The sequence below is a fragment of the Mustelus asterias genome, chromosome 3 (genome assembly GCF_964213995.1).
Source record: "Mustelus asterias chromosome 3, sMusAst1.hap1.1, whole genome shotgun sequence".
Taxonomy (NCBI): Eukaryota; Metazoa; Chordata; class Chondrichthyes; order Carcharhiniformes; family Triakidae; genus Mustelus; species Mustelus asterias.
In genome coordinates, this window is record NC_135803.1 from 57,058,612 (window position 1) to 57,081,301 (window position 22,690).

General features: G+C 42.8%; 1 protein-coding gene across 1 annotated transcript in view; it reads right to left on the reverse strand.

The window, feature by feature from the left end:
- The window catches only part of ppm1lb (protein phosphatase, Mg2+/Mn2+ dependent, 1Lb), a 156,766-nt gene extending 134,706 nt beyond the window's left edge, over window positions 1–22,060 (reverse strand). The window contains exon 1 of the mRNA XM_078209031.1: window positions 21,400–22,060. Within this exon, the coding sequence (XP_078065157.1) occupies window positions 21,400–21,798 (399 nt within the window). The 5' untranslated portion in view covers window positions 21,799–22,060. The remainder of the gene's footprint in view (window positions 1–21,399) is intronic.
- Between the last annotated feature and the right edge of the window lie 630 nt (window positions 22,061–22,690).

Here is a 22,690-nt window from a genome sequence, read left to right on the forward strand (position 1 = left end):
GCGGGGGGTGTGGCCTTAATTTCATGACTTTTGACTTTTAGTAGACAATCCACCACTTCCATCCCAACCTGGCCTCCAGGAAAAGGACTCTGAGCAAATCAGCACACCAGCTGCTGGCACAAAACTATGTTGCTGCCAGTCTCTGTTTCAGTCCTCCTGTCCAGGCTTATTTTCGGTCCTTAGTTGCAATTTAAATTATCAACTGGGTCGTAAGAGCATTCATTATTGATAACTAATTTAAAAATTTACACGTTTTGATATTTTTCTGTAAGTATATTCCAATAAAAAATGTGCTGTTCTTGAGATGATTTTTCTGCCTAAAAAGAGGGAACCTTCACAAACAACATTTCTAATGACATTTTTAGCAAAAGACTTTAACTGAGGACATTTCAAATTTTGGAGAGTGCAATTTTGTCTTCTTACCTGTAATATAAGTTTTCATTCATTACAATGTATTTCAGCTGCACCTTTTAAATTTGCAGTCATTAGTATTTAAAAAGGCACAAAGCGCAAATAATCGTGGTCAAGCATATCTGTACAAATTCCCAGTTTAGAAAAATGGCTGGTGGTGACATGTATTCCATGGTGCATAAATGATTGATTTTTTCACAGAAAAAGTTAGAGATGGGAAAATTTTATGTAATTACCTCATTTTTCACTTAGATTTACTGAGATAATATTACAGTACATTTAAAAACTGTTTAAAGAAATGGATGAAACAGTGGGTTAGTATATTATCCTTTCACCTCTTGAGGCCTGAATTTGAAAGCAACCTAGACTGACAGAATGCAATTCTGCTTTCTGTTTGGGTTGTGAGGAATACAACAGCAAGTTCACACAGAAAGATGTCCCAAAATGCTTCACAGATGCGGAATCAGACAATTGGCACCAAGGCAAAGAGATATCAAAAGGCATCTTAAGCATCAAAAAATTGATTTTAACAATGTTCTTAAAGAAAAGAGGTGGTTAAGTGTTCAGGCTTGAAAATGGAATTCCAGAGTTTAGGGCCTAGATAGAATCATAGAATTTTACAGTGCAGAAGGAGGCCATTTGGCCCATTGAATCTGTACCGACCACAATCCCTCCCAGGCCCAATCCCCATAACCCCATGTATTTGCCCTAGCTAGACCCCCTGACACTAAAGGGCAATTTAGCATCACCAATCTACCTAGCCTGCACATTTCTGGACCTTCTTTGCTTTGGACTTTGGATATCTGAAGGCATAACTGCTGATGATTGGGTGGGTGGTGCGGGTTGCAGTGATGGCAAAGAAAGTAGGGGTGCATACAGGTAGAGTTGTTGGAGAAATGCAGAAAGTTTTAGAGCCAGAGAATATTACACTAATAGGGACGACAAAGCTATGAAGGGGTTGAACAAGAAGATGGGAATTTTAAATTGGAGGTGTTGTGGGGCTGGAAGCTAAAATAAGTCAGCCCGCAGCAAAGTTTTGGATAAGCTTAAGTCTACGGAGCGTGGAGGATGGGACACCATCATAGAATCCTACAGTGCAGAAGGATAGGGCCCACCAGGTTCTATCCCTATAACCCCATGCATTTACCTTAGCTAGTCCACCTGACACTAAGGGGCAATTTAGCATGGCCAATCCATCTAACCCACACATCTTTGGACTGTGGGAGGAAACCGGAGCACCTGGAGGAAACCCACACAGACACGGAGACAATGTGCAAACTCCACAAAGACAGTGACCCAAGCCAGGAATCGAACCCGGGTCCTTGTGAGGCAGCAGTGCTAACCACTGTGCCACAGTGCTGTCCAAGGAAAGAAATAGAAGTGTTATGTATGCCTAATGTCATTGTTCATATGTTTTAAGGGCTTAGCATTTTACTTTTAGAAATTGACTTCATCGGGGCATTGAGTTTAAAAATTGGCAAGTCATGTTGCAGCTTTATAGAACCTTAACTAGGCCACACTTGGAATACAGTGTTCAATTCTGGTTGCCACACTACCAGAAGAATGTGGAGACTTTGAAGAGGTGCAGTAAAGATTTACCAGGATGTTGCCTGGTATGGAGGACATTAGCTATGAGGAGAGGTTGGAGAAACTTGGTTTGTTCTCACTGGAACGACGGAGGTTGAGGGGCAACCTAATAGAAGTCTACAAGATTATGAGGGGCATGGACAGAGTGAATAGTCAGAAGCTTTTTCCCCAGAGTAGAAGAGTCAATTACTAGGGGGCATAGGTTTAAGGTGCGAGGGGCAAGGTTTTAAAGGAGATGTACGAGGCAAGTTTTGTTTTTACACAGAGAGTGGTGGGTGCCTGGAGTTCGCTGCCAGGGGAGGAAGTGGAAGCAGATACAATAGTGACTTTTAAGGGGCGTCTTGACAATACATGAATAGGTTGGGAATAGAGGGATACGGTCCCTGGAAGGGAAGGGGTTTTAGTTCAGCCGGGCAGCATGTTGGTGCCGGTTTGGAGGACCGAAGGGCCTGTTCCTGTGCTGTAATTTTCTTTGTTCTTTGTACTTTGAATTTTAAATGCAAGTTCAGTTGGGAAAAACCCCAGTAAGTATCTAGAGACTGGCATAAGATAATAACAATTCAAAAGATCACCTGTATTTACAGAATGATGTTGGAAAAGGAAAATAGTAAATAATATGACAGGTGGACTTAGTCAGCTAAAGAACTGGAAACCTGATGTCGACATTTATTTCAGTAAAGATAAGTTATTTATGTGGTTTCCCAAATTAACTTTGGAATTGAAAGGTAATTAATTTGCATTTCTACCTGGGAACTAAGTCATGGTGCTCGTTTGGAGAGCTGATGCAGACACGATGGGCCAAATGGTCATCTTCTGCACTGTAACAGTTCTGTGATTTTGTATCTGCCACATTACCATGGAGATGGGCGGAGTTTAGTGAGATTCTTTGTTTTGAGTTTCTCTCTGTAACTTCAATTAGTGCATAGCCATCAGGCAAGCCTGGTAGATGTTTTGAAAGCAGCTAAGACACAAAATCAGCTTTGGGTATCATGTAGCTTGGAACTTAAGAAATAAAGCCAGACAGGTGGCACGGTTGCACAGTGGTTAGCACTACTGCCTCACAATGCAAAAGACCCGGGTTCGATTCCCGGCTTGGGTCACTGTCTGTGTGGAGTTTGCACGTTCTCCCCGTGTCTGCGTGGGGTTTCCTCCGGGTGCTCCCACAGTCTGAAAGCATTGACCCGAACAGGTGCTGAAGTGTGGCAACTAAGGGAATTTCACAGTACCTTCATTGCAGTGTTAATGTAAGCCTTACTTGTGACAAATAAATAAACTTTTAAAACTTTTTAAGACTAGATCTACTGTCTATGTGTGGCTGTACTCCAGAGAGCTGACGTATACAATATAAGACAAGTTGATAAGAGGAAAAGCTACTGTAATATTTAGAGCTGGAGGCCAAAAGAAAAAAATTACAGTAATCCTCTGTGAAAGACAGGTAACCTTGTTGTGATTAGAATTCTGGAAATAATCAGTTTGATTATCTGGCTGCAATTTGAAACCATGATAACAAGGTTGGAAATCAAGAGCATTTTCTGATGTTTTAAGGCATCATTGGGAGGCTGTAGAATCCAGTGTCGCAAGGTCAATGAAGTAAATTGGAGGGTTGCTTAGCCAAAAGCTAATGGAAGGACCCCATGAAATGATGTATGTGGGAGAATAGCTGGAACACTGAAGAGGAATCAGGGTGAGTCCAGAGAACTCTGATATTTTCCCAGGAAAGGTGAGTGAGCTTTCAAGATTTTGGAAGATAAGGGAACTCTTTACGGGGTGAGGTGAGAGATAGGGTAAAAAGTAAAACTGAGTTTATAATGGCTGTAATTTTCTGGCCGTTCTCACTGGTGGGGTCTTCCAGTTCCACTGATGGTGAACACCCCCACTGCCAGAAAACTCCATTGACAGTGGCAGGATCAGAAGATTCTGCTGCCAGCCAATGGCGGGCTGCTTCTGTCACCGTGAAACATACCACAGCGGGCACAGAAAATCCCACCCAACATATTACTTCATATGCTTTGGTGTTAACTTAATAGTACCTACTTTATTTAATCCTGATTGATATACAATGTTTATTTGTGTTTAAAAATGTGAAACTTGTGGATTACTTCTGTCAGTTAATTGGAATGCTCAGATTCTTTCTTTATACATTAATGGTCCCTAACAGGATCGTAGCAACAGTCAGACCTTAATGACAAAGGCAATTAGGATAAGTGATCCAGCTGAAGATAGGGTGGAGATAGACAATTTTACAGAGATGGAAGTAAATGGTGTTTGTAACAGAAAGGCAACGGGATCTGAAGCTCAACCCACAATAAAATAGGATCTTGAGGTTGAAAACAGTTGGTTTCAACCTGAGACGGTGACCAGCGAGAATGCAGAGTTTGTGGCAGAAGCGAAGAACAATGGTTTTGATCTTTCCAATATTTAACCGGAGGGAATTGCAATTTACCAATGACTGGTCATCAGGCAAGCAGCCTGACAATAGCAGAAGGATCAAGAGAGATGATGGAGAGATAGAATTGGATGTCCATTATCAGCATACATATGAACCTGATGCTTTGTCCTTGGATGAGGTTGATGAAAGTTAGAATGCTAATGGGTAGGGCGGGGGGGGGGGGGGGGGGGGAAGAGAGGAGAAGAATAGATCCTTGAGGAACTCCTCAGGTAATGTTGCAGTGGCAGGAAGAGAAGCCTTTACTGGAAACATTCTTGGCAAGAATGGAGGGCACCCCACTTAGCTTGACAATGGAAAGAATTTGTAGATGGCTGGTGTGGTTGATCATGTCAAATGCAGCAGAGTGATCAGGAAGGATAAAATGGGCTGGCGCACATATAGAATGTGACTTGTGATTTTCAAAGGATCCATTTCAGTGGCAGGAAGAAAAATCTGACGTGATGATTAGAAGCTGCAGGAAAGGCGGGCACAAATTTGGGAGGCAGAAGCAAGCTGAGTAAAATGATGACACCACACTGGTAAATAACCAGTTAAATTCCTGAAAACACCTCTCTGCTAAACATTAAACTATTTGGACAGTTTCCTAGTACATTACGTACTCAGGTTTCCTAATCTGTTAATTTGGCCATGATGTTAATACTTGGTTAATTTTGTTAGTTCTCTTGATAGCAGATAGTGAATATTTAGACAGCAGTAAAATACCAGTATTACTATTTTAAATAGATCAAACCATAAAAATATCATTTATTTTTGATTTTGAGATGTCAAATACAAGGGATAAGGGCACTAGGAAATGTAAAATAGCAAACTGCTTTCTCTCAGAGCATGAGAATCTAAGCAGACTCAGAATAAATATACTAATATATTTTCAACTATAAACTTCAAGCAAGCCGGCGGAAGATCTGTGTTTCAATAGCAAATATTTAGTAAACATCTTTGACATGGTCAAGCAATGTCTCAATATTTAAATTATGATTGCAGTCTGTGGCTGAAATCTTCCATCCTCATTGCGGCTGGGATTTTCCAGTGCTACTGCAAATGAATGGAGTTTTGGCTAGAATGTCAAATTTTCCATTCTTGCTCGCAACAAGTTCTGCCCTGATGAGACCAGAGAATCCCATCCTGAATCAATAAATCGCATCAAATTTGCCATGTTCAGATGATGGTGTAGACAATTAGGTAGAGTCTCTCAGTTTGAACGAAATAAACCAAAATATACCATGCATATAGAAACTATAATATGTCCATTCTCCTGCAACATTACACGTGGTCATTGGAGGGTGTATTTATTTTTACTGGTGTTTTTGAGTTGTTTTCCTTTATCCAACGTGGCTTTTCTGCCTCTGCGTCTCTTATATCTGAATAACTCTTTTGCCCTGCCCTTTTCTGGCTTTCCGTGTTTTTCTTCATGGTCCCTTCTGGCTAGAAGAACTGCGTAGTTTGATAAGGAAAGGGTCAATCAAGATTTGACGGATGAGATTGGAGGTTGGGATGTGTACCTCGTGTTAAATGGCTCCAAACCAGATCAAGTATGAAACATGACACAAGACCTTTTCCTTGATAATAGGCTTATTCACAGGATGCAGTCTTACTGATCTCTGCCTCCTAATTACTACCCACTGTGTCCCAGCTGACTCTCTTTATACTCTTTTTGAGTAGAACTAAAAATCTGTAAGTTCAACAAAATTGACAAGGGATGATGGCCCCTTGTGGGGCACTGTAACAAAAATCAAATCGTCAAAGGAAACTTAACTAATCATACTAAAATATCATTCTCAGGGATGATGATGAAACCCAGCCCCTAGTCACGGTGATTCTCTTTATTTGTATTTGATTAGAACAAAAAACATCAATAAATTAAACAAAAATGACAGGGATGATAGCCCCCTGTGGAGCACTGTAACTCAAGCAAAACATCAAAAGGAAATGTAACGAATCAAACTGCTTTCCCACCCTCCCAGAGTCTACCAGTTATGGTGACCCTCTTAATACTCTTATTAATATAAAACAAAAATAGTTCAGTCCGACGGTTCTCTGCTTGAGATCAGTGGGAGGAAGAGGGGGGTTCACTGCCACTCTGCCTGAGGTCAGTGGGGGGGAAGGGGGGTGGGGGATAAGGGGGTCAGTAATGTTGAGAGGGATGGGGCAATGTCTGTGGGGCCAGGGGGAGGCATTATCCATCCCAGGAGGGATGTGGCAGGGGAGCTGCATTCTACCATTTTTTCTCTACGCATGCGCAGTTGGAGGCGCCGATCAGAGCCGCAGGATTTGGGCATGTTAAGCCCCACCCACAGGCTTGTGCAGCGCGATTTGGACTCTCTGATATTTTTGCAGGCAGAGTGCGTATGGGGGGCGCCTCAGAACAGGTCTAAAAGTCGGATCTGAAACACTGCCAGTTTCAAGAGCGCCCAGTACTTAGAATCAAAATGGGAAAATAGGGCCCTCAGGGTTTCTACTTCCAGTGGCATTCCTGGTTTGTTTTATAGCCCTGTTTTAATCAAATGGCTGCCTTTATTTGCCCTCCTATCTCATTCTGATGACTGCTACATGAGCTCTCCCTCCTGCTATCAGAGATTCTGTTGCCAGTTTGTGATATTTTCTTAAAGTCAGAGTCACTTCCAGATCAGCTATGGGAAATTGCATTTTCAAGCTTTTCACATTTTGCCAGTTCATAGCTCTCAGTCCATAGTTCATCATCTTGAACACTCAGCCAATGTTTGAACTTGTCAGTGGCTTTTCCTGCTGTCCCTACAATGATTGCAATCTATTCATTGGTATGTACGTTACCCCAGTGCCAACTTTTGGTTGTTGTTCTTTAGCATTAATAGTCTCATGTTGTGTATCAGTATCACTTTGTTCATTGTTACCCAACCCTTATCGACATATTCTGATCCTCATTACGATCAAACATATGCGTATGTGTAGAGTTCTTTATCACATTCTAGCAATTGTTCAGATTCTGCAAGCTTATAATCATCTAAATGAATGTACCCTAATAGTTTAATTGCCATGCTAGAGAATTACTGCCTTCCCATCACACCTTATGTTTTGACCCTCACCGTTCCATTCTTTCTAACCCTCTTTTTCATAGTTTACTAAATCCACAGGATTAAAGTTTAATGCTAATGGTCTAATGCAATTGCTTTTATTCATTCATGGGATTTGGATGTCACTGGCTGGGGCAGCATTTATTGCCTATCCCTAATTGCCCTTGAACCGAGGCCCATTTCAGAGGGCATTTAAAAGTCAATACATTGGTGTGCGCTGGGATTACACGTAGGCCAGATTGGGTAAGGATGGCAGATTTCCTTCCCTAAAAGACATTTGTGAACCAGATAATTGTTTTTATGACAACTGACAATGGTTTCATGGTCATCATTAGACCTTTAATTCCAGAATTTCATTGAATTCAAATTTCACCACCTCAGAGCATTACCTTGGGTCTCTTAATTACTAGTCGTATAACAATACCACTACACCATCACCTCACTGCAATTGTTATTAGACTTCTGCCTTGATGATCGCCCTTTTGTTTGCATGCAGGCCATTCAAGTGCACGGAAAAGGTGGAACCGTTTCAAGGTGTGAACCTTGGATGGGGGGTGATCACACATGACCAAAGGTATTTTTGGATCTCTCCCATGGACTAGCTCATACAGACTATAGCCCCAAACTATTTGAAGTGAATTCTTCGCATGGACTGCCCATGTCAGGACAGATGTTAGCTTACAATTTTGGTCAGCTAAGAACTTGTGAAGCATCTAATCAAATCACTGCATAATTTATTTCACAATGCCCACTTCTGAAGGGACTTTCAGCTGAATTATTCACTACAATGTTCATATTAGTACACATCTTTAAATTTGTCATTGCCAAACTCCCCCCTATTGTCAGTTAGGAATTTAGCTGGTACTCCCATCCCTATCCATTTTTCTATGATTTTATCCACAATTACTCACTTGTCTTTCCCATGTATTTTTGTGGAAAGACTGAATCTAGTTGCCATGCCCTTGAAATGTAAAATGGAAATGTTTCTATACTTGTCCCGCACTTTTAAATCGAAATCTGGAAGGTCTATCTTTAAATGATCTCCTGACCCACTGCTGTGGTGTTCTAGGGTCCAGAGTTGCGGGTGACCTCCATCCTGAACTCTGGAGGCTGCCCCAGGCTTTGTTCAGGTGAGTCTCGACATCTGCATTCCATGCTGTTCTGAACGTTTTTCATGCTGGTGCTTTCCTGCTGGCACCTCGCAGAACCTGGTGTGGGGGCTCTGGCCTTCACTTGCATGGGATGTTACCCCCTGCACCACAATCTTTTATTTTGCGTAGTAACCTTTTCTATGGCACTTTATTCAATGTCTTCTGGAAATCCAAGTACAGCATATCCTCAGGTTCCCCTTTAACCACATTGCTTGTTACTTCCTCAAAAACGCCAATAAATTAATCAATAATCATAAATAAACATGATTTCCCTTTCACAAAACAATACTGACTTTGCCTGATTGCATTGAGATTTTCTCACTGCCCTGCTGTAACCTCCTCAATAATATGTTAAGCTCGCTGCCCTGTTTCCTGCTTTCTGTCACCCTCCTTTCCGGAATAGAGAAGTTACTTTTGCTATCTTCCAATCTGACTGGACGTTTCCAGAGTCTAGGGATTACTGGAAAATTAAAACCAATGCTTCTACCATTTCAGCGGTCACTTCTTTTAAAACCGAAGATGAAGTTCATCAGAACCTGGGGACTTGTCAGCTTTTTTCAATACCCTTTCCCTGGTAATTGTAATTGTTTTAAGTTCCTCCCTCCCTTTCTCATCCTAATTCACAATTACTTCTAGGATGTTATTAGTATCCTCTACAGTGAAGAAAGACATAAAAAACTTCTTCAGTTTGTCTATCATTTCTTTATTTTCCATTATTAATTCTCCAGACTCTCTCTCTCTCTAGAGGACCAATGCTCACTTTATTTTTTAATGTCTATGGAATCTTAGGTGCACAGTGGTTAGCACTGCTGCCTCACAGCACTAGGGACTCGGGTTTGATTCCCAGCTTGGGGCACTGTCTGTGTGGAGTTTATACGTTCTCCCCAAGTTTGCATGGGTTTCCTCCGGGTGCTCCGGTTTCCTCCCACAGTCCAAAGATGTGCAGGTTAGGTGCATTGGCCATACTAAATTCTCCTTCAGTGTACTCGAACAAGTGCCAGAGTGTGGCGACTAGGGGATTTTCACAGTAATTTCATTGCAGTATTAATGTGAGACTACTTACGTGGATAATTGGAACACGTTCTGGGGAAGGTGGGACCTGTACAAACAGGACGGGGTGCACCTGAACCAGAGGGGCACCAATATCCTGGGAGGGAAATTTGTTACGGCTCTTCAGGGGGGTTTAAACTAATTTGTCAGGGGAGTGGGAAAGGGAGTTGTAGTCCAGAAGTCAGTGAGGGTGGTGAGGTATTGGGGAAGGTATCAGGGTCAAGGGTGGGTACTGGTAGACAGGAAGGTGGGTTGAAGTGTGTCTACTTCAATGCAAGGAGCATCCGGAACAAGGTAGATGAACTTGGGGCGTGGATTGGTACTTGGGACTACGATGTTGTGGCCATTACGGAGACGTGGGTAGAACAAGGACAGGAATGGTTGTTGGACGTTCCGGGGTATAGATGTTTCACTAAGTGTAGGGAAGCTGGTAAAAGAGGTGGAGAAGTGGCATTGTTAATCAAGGATAGTTTAACGGCTGCGGAAAGGCACTTCGTGGGGGATCTGCACACTGAGGTAATATGGGCTGAAGTTAGAAATAGGAAAGGAGCGGTCACGTTGCTAGGAGTTTACTATAGGCCCCCAAATAGTAATAGAGATGTGGAGGAAGAAATTGCTAAGCAGATTATGGATATGTGTGGGGGTCACAGGGTAGTTGTCATGGGGGACTTTAACTTTCCAAATATTGATTGGAACCTTTGTAGGTCAAATAGTTTGGATGGGGCAGTTTTTGTGCAGTGTGTGCGGGAGGGTTTCCTGACACAATATGTGGATGGGCCGACTAGAGGTGAGGCCACATTGGATTTGGTACTGGGAAATGAACCGGGCCAAGTGTTAGATTTGGTTGTGGGAGAGCAATTTGGAGATAGTGACCACAATTCGGTGTCTTTTGTTATTGCAATGGAGAGGGATAGGGCCGTACGGCAGGGCAAGGTTTACAATTGGGGGAGGGGTAATTATGATGCGATTAGGCAAGAATTAGGGGGCATAAGTTGGGAACAGAAACTGTCAGAGAAAGGAATTAATGAAAAGTGGAACTTTTTCAAGGAACAAATACTGGATGTCCTTGATAGGTATGTTCCTGTCAGGCAGGGAGGAAATGGCTGAGTGAGGGAACCATGGTTCACAAAAGAGGTCGAATGTCTTGTGATAAGGAAGAGGGAAGCTTATGTAGGGATGAGGAAACAAGGTTCAGATGGCTCGATTGAGGGTTACAAGTTAGCAAGGAATGAGCTGAAAAAGGGGCTTAGGAGAGCTAGGAGGGGACATGAGAAGTCCTTGGCGGGTCGGATCAAGGAAAACCCCAAGGCTTTTTACTCTTATGTGAGGAATAAAAGAATGACCAGGGTGAGGTTAGGGCCGGTCAAGGACAGTAGTGGGAACTTGTGTATGGAGTCAGTAGAGATAGGCGAGGTGATGAATGAATACTTTTCTTCAGTGTTCACCAAGGAGAGGGGCCATGTTTTTGAGGAAGAGAAGGTGTTACAGGCTAATAGGCTGGAGGAAATAGATGTTCGGAGGGAGGATGGCTTGGCAGTTTTGAATAAACTGAAGGTCGATAAGTCCCCTGGGCCTGATGAAATGTATCCTAGGATTCTGTGGGAGGCAAGGGATGAGATTGCAGAGCCTTTGGCTTTGATCTTTGGGTCCTCGCTGTCCACGGGGATGGTGCCAGAGGACTGGAGAATGGCGAATGTTGTTCCTCTGTTTAAGAAAGGGAATAGAAATGACCCTGGTAATTATAGACCGGTTAGTCTTACTTCGGTGGTTGGTAAATTGATGGAAAGGGTCCTTAGGGATGGGATTTACGACCATTTAGAAAGATGCGGATTAATCCGAGATAGTCAGCACGGATTCGTGAAGGGCAAGTCGTGCCTCACAAATTTGATAGAATTTTTTGAGGAGGTAACTAAGTGTGTTGATGAAGGTAGGGCAGTTGATGTCATATACATGGATTTTAGTAAGGCGTTTGATAAGGTCCCCCATGGTCGGCTTATGATGAAAGTGAGGAGGTGTGGGATAGAGGGAAAGTTGGCCGATTGGATAGGTAACTGGCTGTCTGACCGAAGACAGAGGGTGGTGGTCGATGGAAAATTTTCGGATTGGAGGCAGGTTGCTAGCGGTGTGCCGCAGGGATCAGTGCTTGGTCCTCTGCTCTTTGTGATTTTTATTAATGACTTAGAGGAGGGGGCTGAAGGGTGGATCAGTAAATTTGCTGATGACACCAAGATTGGTGGAGTAGTGGATGAGGTGGAGGGCTGTTGTAGGCTGCAAAGAGACATAGATAGGATGCAAAGCTGGGCTGAAAAATGGCAAATGGAGTTTAACCCTGATAAATGTGAGGTGATTCATTTTGGTAGGACTAATTTAAATGTGGATTACAGGGTCAAAGGTAGGGTTCTGAAGACTGTGGAGGAACAGAGAGATCTTGGGGTCCATATCCACAGATCTCTAAAGGTTGCCACTCAAGTGGATAGAGCTGTGAAGAAGGCCTATAGTGTGTTAGCTTTTATTAACAGGGGGTTGGAGTTTAAGAGCCGTGGGGTTATGCTGCAACTGTACAGGACCTTGGTGAGACCACATTTGGAATATTGTGTGCAGTTCTGGTCACCTCACTATAAGAAGGATGTGGAAGCGCTGGAAAGAGTGCAGAGGAGATTTACCAGGATGCTGCCTGGTTTGGAGGGTAGGTCATATGAGGAAAGGTTGAGGGAGCTAGGGCTGTTCTCTCTGGAGCGGAGGAGGCTGAGGGGAGACTTAATAGAGGTGTATAAAATGATGAAGGGGATAGATAGAGTGAACGTTCAAAGACTATTTCCTCGGGTGGATGGAGCTATTACAAGGGGGCATAACTATAGGGTTCGTGGTGGGAGATACAGGACGGATATCAGAGGTAGGTTCTTTACGCAGAGAGTGGTTGGGGTGTGGAATGGACTGCCTGCAGTGATAGTGGAGTCAGACACTTTAGAAACATTTAAGCGGTTATTGGATAGGCACATGGAGCACACCAGGATGATAGGGAGTGGGATAGCTTGATCTTGGTTTCAGATAAAGCTCGGCACAACATCGTGGGCCGAAGGGCCTGTTCTGTGCTGTACTGTTCTATGTTCTATGTTCTACTTGTGACTAATATCTAAACTTTAAAAATCTGCTTTTATATATTTCTGGCTAGTTTTCTCTCATATTATAATTTCTCCCTTCTTATTAATCTTTCAGTCATTCTTTGCTGTTCTTAATATTCTGTTCAATCTTCTGACCTGCCACTCATCTTTCACTATCATACACATGATATTAACACCGCTGAGAATCTCTACTGCTCTGCAGTAGCAGGTTCCAGGCACCATGGCCATGCCGGGGAGAAATCAGAGGCCATTGAAGCCCCTGGGTAGTTGGGGGCATGATTGGGCAGTACCAACCTGGTAGTGCCTGATTGGCACCATAATTGTGCTGGGGCAGTGCCAAGGGGGTGGGGCCTGAGTGGGGATGGGGCAATGCACTATGACGAGGGACCTACGCAAGGGGGGGGGCTATTTGGGGTGCAGGGGAGGCTCACAGAGGGGGTCGTGATGAGGGAGCATGTCGGGGCATCCACCAGAGGACTCATCAGGAGGGCCCTATTGCCCCAATGTCAGTGACAGTTGTCAGTGTGGGGTGATGATGGGGGTTTTGGGAGGAGGTCTCCCAGTTCACTAGCAGTTCAGGATGCCCTGCACAATGGTACCCAATGTTCTGAAGCCAGCTTCCCCGGTGTATCTAGGCTCCGTCCCCACATACCAGTGTACCTAGGCTCCGTCCCCACATACCGGTGCAGAATGCCAGAAGATTGCAGTGCCAGGCTTGTCGAAAAGACTGGAACAGAGGACTCCCATTTTTATGCTGTTATGACACTTAGAAACTTTTTGGAAAAATTCTGCCCGATATATTTCCATGTTAGGATTGTGTATGACTGGGTGGGGAATTTAGAGTGGTGCTTGGTGCTCCAATCGCCTTAGATGTTGAGAAGTTGTGCGAATTTTGATATTTAAAGGTGAAAAAGCTTAATTCATAATTAAATATTTTAAATTGGTTGGAATAAAATAAAATAATTGGCAATGTTTTCGTGGAGCTCTAATTCTAAGCAGAGTTCTGTTACAACTGTTTTATCAGGTGTAGGTTTGTCTGACATCAGTTAATGTTTGCACTCTGTGACCATTGTCAGTAATGAAGGGCCGAATCTTCCATGGAGTGACAATCACAGTTGGAATACCACTGCACTCCTATTTTCTGACCTTAATCTGGAGTTTCTCTAGCACGGACCTCTGATCCAGGCATGATGAGAAATGTGGAGCTTCGGTGCTCCTTCAGTGACATGTAGGATTGTTGGGGAAAAAGAGGCCATGTCCCTTGTTTACTGGCTGCTGTATTCCATAAGTTTGAATGTTCCAGTTACTTTGACAAGCTAGAAGAGAAGGCAAGTGTCTAAATGGGTGAGAGGGAAGGATTGGTCGGGTTGGGGAAGGTGGGTTTTTGGGTAGTGGGGGGAGCTGGTAGGTGGGTGGTCAGAGGGATAGTCGAAGGGTAGTAAAGGCATTGTTGGGTGATCAGAGAGCATTGGGCCAATTTGGAGGGCGGGGGGGGGGGGGAGAGTTGCAGAGGTAGAAGAGGTCGTGGGGGGCGTTGGCCAGGTGGTCCAGTGGGGAAGGGTTCATAGTAAAGTACTAAAGTTACCCAGGAGTTAGAACTAGTTTTACTCCTTCTAGTTTTTCTTGGGTAATAATTCTGCTAAGTAACCATCCACAGTTTCTGATTTTAATTTGGAGTTTCAGAGGGTACCAAACGCAGGGTAATTGCCAAACTCAAGATTGAAACTTCCTGGACAATTTCTGTGCAGTCCTTGTGTGAGGACGTCAGAGGGGTTCCCCAGTGCATCTTCCAAGGTACATCAAGGTTATGATCCTCCAGAAAACAGAAGATCTGGGCCTATTTTTCTTGTTCAGCTTACTTTATAATGTTTAAAGGTTTTCCTCTATTGAGCAATTTTCTTCTCAAAAAACATAACTTCTGGTTATGGAATAATAAATGCAAAAATTAACAACCAAACATACTAAATTATAATTATAAATCCTATCATCTTCTTCTAAATCCAGCTGCAGATTTTACATGGGGTTGACAAACAAAGGGAATTATCCTTGAACTCAGGCATCACCTTCATCTTTTATTAAATACTTGCTGGTTGTCACATTCCAGACGATCAATGTGGGTTGTAAATATACCAATTGGCATTTAATTTGAAAGGAGCAAGTGGAATGAAATATACGGTACATGTGCACATTAAAGTTAGCAACCGAATTCCTTTCATAGAAAAAAGAGTTATCAGTGAGCACACTTGTACCCTAAGGGACATTTAACTCGCAATCAAATGTTAAATTAACATTCATTCTGAAAGGAAGGAGCGGGGCATAGGTGATTGATAATGTATATCTTATTTAGTAATACAAACACGTCTTACTCTGGCTATAGGGCGCAGCTGCTTGTAGAACTGAAATGCAAGGTCGCAGATGACGAGCTCACTTGCTGAAGTCAAAGGACTACTCGCTTGTCTATTGAACCAGCTCACTCTTCCAGCTTTGAGCACTTCTCCCCAAATCCACAAGCAATATGAACAGCTCTATCTCTATTGTCAACTTCACAAACCCGCATGACGATGAACAAAAAGGCACACCAGTTTTCATAAAAGGTTACACATGGATACTTTTTCAGCAGCTATGGTTAAACATTCACATCGCAAACACTTTTGAAGGTCAAAATCAAGAGTGCCACGTTTGCCCATTTACGTCCTGGAACTTGTGCAGCATATATCTAGGTTCACAGCAGATTGAATATGACAAGTGTAACATAATGGGATATGTCTCACAAAGATTAGCAATATGAAAATGATCCTAATTTGAGGGAGAACCTCGAATGAATAAATAAACGCTATTAAGAGTTGAGGCAAAAACCTATACGAACTGATGACATAATAACGGTGCAGGAAAAGCCCAAAATGATAAAATGGCAATCCCGATAAGCCCAAATCCTTAACTTCAGCATAATTAACATTTAAAAAGGTCGCCTTTTCAGACAAGGTTTGTTGATTTTTGTCTCAATGTGTAAAAACATTGTGTAACATAGATTGCAGACTGTGGATACTACCTTTGAAACCATAGTAACACAATGATTCATTTGAGTAGTATCTCTGGTTGCTACGACCTGTTCTGAGCATGTTAACACTGAACAATGTCTTCAAATTCATGTTACAGTTCCGTTATACTGCGCGACACAAAGCCACATAAGGGCAATCCGTGATCATCATTTCCAAACAAAGTCCACGTTATTGCTGTACCCTTTGAATTTTTCTTTGCCCGTACAATTACATTTGGAACTTGGTGTAATAAATTTAGCTTCTGCCTTTGGAAACCTTTAACAACCCTACAGTTGTTTCTGCTCAAGAGAAAGGCTATTAAACAGATCTGAAGAACACATGGATACACTTCTTAACGAAAAGTCAACTCTGAAACTTGGTCCGAGAGAACTATCTCACAGGGAGTCCAATATGCACATGTTTTAAAATAACATCAACCCAGAAGCTGTTTGTTAATTTACTATGCAATATGGATCAGTGTGAATTTCTCATCAAGCACATGTTAGAGACATGAAAGGATGTTAGCCCACCACTACTCACCAAATGCAAATGCAATTCTAAACCCAGCATGTGGCTGTGGTCACCTGGATCAGACTGTTCACCACAAAACCTAGCTGCGTAATTCGAGGCAATCCACTTAACACACAGTGCTGTGGCTTATCTGTCCAACTTGGACTTATACTTGTAAACCTACAGGTTAACATATCTATGGTGTGGCATTCAAAACTAAACACCATACTTTCCAACTATGTTCTTACTAAGATTTTATATAGATTCATCATATATGTTGACTTTTATATTCAATATCATTTGATACAAGACTCAGCATTTCCAAGTCCTTTGACCCTGTATTCCAGTTGCTTTTTTATGGACTTTTCCAGTTTTGCTATTTTGTGAAACTAAATTCTAAATTCTTCTACTCTTCCAGATCACCCAATTTCCCCCATTAAGGGAATCATGATTATCTTTATGACCACAATATACTATCTCACATTTACCAATGCAACAATTTGGGTTATCCAACATGAAACATTAACAGACCAATACCATCTCACATGTTCAGAAACTGTCAGCCAAGAGAGCCAAAATGTTGCAAGAGGAAGGGCTTTAGATTCCTGGGACACTGGGACCAGCTCTGGGGAGATGGGACCTGTACAGGCTGGATGGGTTGTGCCTGAACTGAGTTTACATGGCAATTTGCAATTACAATTGGGGAGGATTGAAACTAACTTGGCAGGGGTGTGGGAACCAGGAGGTGATAAGGTGCTACAAGGTGCTGTGTGATAGAAATAGCACGAGAATAGGAAATAGTAATTTATTATGTAGGTTCAGGGTATGGGAGAAATTAATAGTCTAAAGTGGGTTACTGCGCATGTATGTTGATGTGTGGAGTGTGACAAATGAGATTGGTGAGTTACAGGTGCAGACTGCCATGTGGAAATATGATGTTGTGACTGTAACAGAGACCTAGCTCAAGGGTGCGACTGGGTCTTGAATATTCTTGGATACAAGATGGTCAGGAGAGATAGACAAGGAAGGAAAAGGGGAGAGGGTGTATTAAGTAGAACATTATACTGCTGGAAAGAGAACAGAATCTGGTGAGAGTTAAGGAAAAATTACATGGCTTGGTGTAGTCAATAAGCCGCCAACCAATGGGAAAAATGTAGAAGAACAATTTGCAAGGAAATTACAGAGAGGTGCAAGAATGATGAAATAATTATAATGGGGGACATTCATTATCTGAAACAGACTGGCATAGTGTTAGTGTAAGGGGCAGAGGGGCAAGCATACCTACAGTGTGTTCAGGAAAATTTTCCAGCCCAATGAAAATGTAGGCACAGATAGACCTGGTTCATTCCAAAGTAGACCTAGGGTGTGATTTTCCGCGTTCATCCCAAGACCAGAAAATGTCACCCAAGGTCAACAGATATTTGCATGGTCCTGTCCCACCCGCTACGATTCCTGTGGCGGGTGGGATGGGGAAATTCCACCCCAAGTGTCAGGAGAGGACCACGTTTTAGGAACTGTGGTCATTGTATCCAAAGGTTTAGGTTGACTATGTAAACAGACAAGGAATAATCCAGAGTAAGAAGAATTAAATGGGGGAAAGCCGACTTCATAGAATCATAGGATCCTACAGTGCAGAAGGAGGCCATTTGGCCCATTGAGTCTGCACGATGAAAATCCCACCCAGGCTCTATCCTCAAAACCCCATGCATTTACCCTAACTAGTCCTCCTGACACTAGGGGGCAATTTAGCAAGGCCAATTCACCTAACCCACACATCTTTGAACTGTGGGAGGAAACCGGGGCATCTGGAGGAAACCCACGCAGACACGGGGAGAATGTGCAAACTCCACACAGACAATGACACAAGCCAGGAATCAAACCCAGGTCCCTGGCGCTGTGAGGCAGCAGTGCTAACCACTGTGCCACCATGTCACCCTTTCCGTGGGGTAATAATGGATCTCACCCCAGGTAAATTGGAAATTAAAAAGGTTGACACGCAGTATTGTAACTGAGCAATGGCTTCCTTTAAAGAGGTAGCTTGGGCACAGTCAAGGTATATTCCTACAAAGGGAAAAGGTAGGACAAAGTTTCTGGATGATGAAAAATATAGGGATTAAGATGAAAAAGAAAATATATGTGCCTGACTGATATCAGGTGGATAACAGAACCGAGAACCAGGCTGAATTATAGAAGCTTCAGACGGGAGTTGAAAAAGCAAATAAGAGAAACAGACAGAGTATGACAAGAGACAGCAGCTAATATAAAAGGGAATTCAAAAGTATTCTACAGGAATATAACTAATCAGAGGAGGAATCGGGCTGAGTAAGGATCAAAAAGGGAATTTACACATGGAGCCAGGGAGCATGGCTGAGGTACTAAATTAACACTTTATATCCGTCTTCACCAAGGAAGAAGGTGTTGTGTAGGTCTTGGTGAAAGAGGAGGCAATTCAGGCATTTGAAGGTAAGTGGTGAGGGGTACCAGATAGGCTGTCTAGTTAACAGTAAGACAGCAGAGCCGAATGAGGTACATCCACACATATTGAAGGAAGTAAGAGTAGAAACAGAGCCATATTTTTTCAGCCTTCCTTAGACTCAAGGGGACTAAATGCTAGAGATCTGAAAGAGTTGCAAATGTTACACCCATGTTCAAAAGAGAGTGTAATGCTATGCCCAACAACTACAGGCCAGTCAGTTTAACCAAAGTGGTGTGGAAATGTCTAGAAACAAAGTAATACTTACTTGGGAAAATACGGATTAATTAAAGAAAGCCAGCATGGATTTGTTGAGTGCAAATCATGTTTAATTCACTTTCTGGAGTTTTTTGATAAGGTAATAGAGAGGATTGATGAGGTAATTCTGTCGATGTGGTGTTTGAAAAAGTGGAATTCCCTGCTCTAATCTGTGGAATTCCCTGCCCAGTGAATCTATGGAATTCCCTGCCCACTGAAGCAGTTGAGGCTACCTCATTGAATGTTATTAAGGCAAGGATAGATACATTTTTGAACAGTAAAGGAATTAAGGGTTATGGTGAACGGGCGGGTAAGTGGAGCTGAGTGCACAAAAAGATCAGTCATGATCTTATTGAATGGGGGAGCAGGCTCGAGGGGCCAGATGGCCTACTGCGGCTCCTAGTTCTTATGTTCTAACAGACTTGTGAGCAAAGTTATAGCTCATGGAGTAAAAGGGACAGCAACAATGTGGATAGAAAATTGGCTGAGTGAAAGGAAACAATAGTGGTTAATGGATGATTTTGGACTGGAGGAAGGTTTGTAGTGGAGTTCCCCAGGGATCGGCATCAGAACCCCTGCTCTTCCTGATATATATTAATAACCTAGACTTTGGTCTATAGAGCACAATTTCAAAATTTATGGATGATGCAAAACATGGAAGTACAAGAGGATAGTGCAGAACTTCAAAGCATCATAGACAGTTTGGCAGAATAAATATGAAGTGATTCACTTTGGTTGGAAGAACATAAAGACAATATAAAATAAAGGGTAGAATTCTAAAGGGGTGCAGGGAAAGAAGTATACGTGCATAATTCTTTGAAGGAGGAAAGACAGGTTGAGAGAGTGGTTAATAAAGCATATGGCAGCCAAGGTTTTATTCATGGGGACAAAGAGTATAAAAGTAAGGAAGTTATGTTTAATCGGTGTAAAAGCTGGTTTAGACTCAACTGGAGTTTTGTGCCCAGTTTCGGGGGCCGTACTTTAGGAAAGATGTGAATGCACTAGAGTGTAGAATAGATTTGAGAGAATGCTGCCAAGGATGAGAAACTTCAGTTATCTAGATAGACTGGAGATGTTGGGCTGTTTTTCTTGGAGAAGAGTTTGAGAGGAGATTTGATAAAGCTGTTCAAAATCATGAGAGGTCTGTACAGAGTAAATATGGAAAAACAGTTCCCATTGATGGAAGGATGGGGAACAAGAGAGCACAGATTTAAGGCAATAGGTAAAAGAAACAATGGCAACATGAGGAAAGACTTTTCAACAGCGAATGGTTAGGATCTGGAACGCACAGCCCCAGAATGTGATCAAGACCGGTTCAATTGAGGCATTCAAGAGGAAACGATTACCTGAAAAGGAAGAATGTGTGGGGCTATGGGGTGAAGGCGGAGGAGTGGCACTAGGTGAAGCGGTCCTTCAGACTCAGAGACCGAAATTTTACTGTCTCGCTCTCCATGGAAATCGTAGTGGGTGGGACACGGACCACGCAAAGGTCCATTGACCTCGGGTGGGATTTTCCAGCATTAGGGTGAGCGCAGCCGGAAGATCTCCCCAGAGAGTAAGCACAGACGTGGTGACGGGCAGAGCGGGTACAGTACAGAAGAAAACCAATCTATGAAGAACTTCAGTCCTTTCTTAAATTTGGATACACTGCCGATCTTTCATTATATAATAAAGTGGACACAATAGCCCACGTATATGAATGGAATGTACAGAAATGTCACCATGGTAAGAATGAAATTGCAATTTGAAATACAGCTTTAACTACCATTCTTCTGAAACTGACATCCATGTGGATTCTATTTCAAACCTTTTAGACGCACTCAATCTGCAATGTTTGTCTTTTTGACCAAATAGTTGGCGATCTTAGTCTTTCATAACGTGATTTGAAAAGGGGAGTCATAATTCTTCAAAAGCTTGAACTTCAAGTCCAGAGTTCAGCTGATGCGGTTTTTAATACATCATCTGCTCCATCAGTTGTCTGGTACCTTCGAAAGCTCTATTAAAGAGCAAAGTGCTGCGGATGCTGGAAATCTGACATATAAACACTGGGAATGCTCAGCAATCTGTGGAGAGAAGTAGTTGACATTACAGATCGATGAGTTCGGATGAAATGTCACCGACCTGAAACATTAACTCAGTTTCTCTCCATAGATGCTGCCAGACCTTGTGAGTATTCCCAACATTTTCTATTATCTTCTAAAAGCTCGCGATACACTTAAGATATCCCCCCCCCCCCCCCATTATACATGGTAAGGACCGCGTCGCAAACTAAGGATCTCAAGACTTGGTTTTGCTGGACTCACCTCTCCTCCGTGCCCATCAAAAATCCCGAAAATGGAAGGGTGACTTTTGTTCACCAGATCAGTGAGGACTTCGAATCGATCTTCCATATGATCCCGCCTGCCTTGGATGGAATAGACAGCCACATTGTTACTCTTGTACTCCCAGGTTTTGGAGAACTCGGCTTCCAGGACGTCCAGCCCCCCGAACCGATCATTCTGAATGATCTCCACCACTTTCCCCTTCATCATTTTCACCGCATTCTGGCTCGATTTCACGATGGTCTTCACCTCGTCCGTGTGAAAGAAATAACTCCAAAGAGCCAGGCTGATGCATAATAGGAACAAAGTTTCCGGCCTCAGGAGAAAATAACGCATGATGCGGCCTAAAAGAGACAACAGAGTCATTGTGTCTTCTATCATTTATTCTACAAACTTGGGAGAGAATCAAACAATCAGTTCACCAGCATCCTCTAAAACAGGGACCTGCGCAAAGAAGGCAGCGTCTCTGGTGCTCGATCCGTCTACAAGATTAGCTGGGTCACAGACAGCGAAAGCCCTCCAAGCGATGGTGGAAACAGGGGGTCAAAAATGCACTATTGCTGAGTGTGAACAGGCAGCGACAGGAAACCTTGCTTCCCGAATCCAGCCAACGCCGCTTCCACCAGAGATCCTTATTTATTCTGTTCCTGACAACACGATCTGCCGCATTCCCACTGCGGGAATACCCCATCGCCGGCCACAGGGTAAACCTGCCATTCCTGCAAAAACATTCCCTTTTTTTACCCCGACTGATCCGAAGTGGCTTGATCATGTTCTTTCTTAAAACACGAATTCTGTCTTTATGCGGGGCTAAGCGACGTCTCAAACAGTCCTCAGGAATTGCCATGAAGTTCATTTCGGTTCGTTCATTCCCCTCCTGTGTTTGGTAGATTCTACTTTTCAGCCTGCAAGTGAAATTGAACGGGAGGTAGGAAGGATCAAAACTCAATCATTGTGAGAAATGCGCTGTTCCCTCAGCGAAGTATTTAGAGCTGCGGTTCGTACCGCCTAATGGATACTCTATTTATAGGAGCACCCAGTACATACTTCCAAACATTGCTCATTTCCAGTGCATTGTATCAGGGCAATGGAAGAAGGAGCGGTGAGAACAATAATTGCTTTTGATGTTAAGATTTGCACAATAAAATAGGTAGCAAGCATGATTAGCTTTTCCACAACCTATCAAATATTTTCCTTTCAAAGCAAAATTCTGGCTACTTTCCCAAAAATATTTATTCAATATTGATTTGAAGGTATAATAATCAAAACTTCA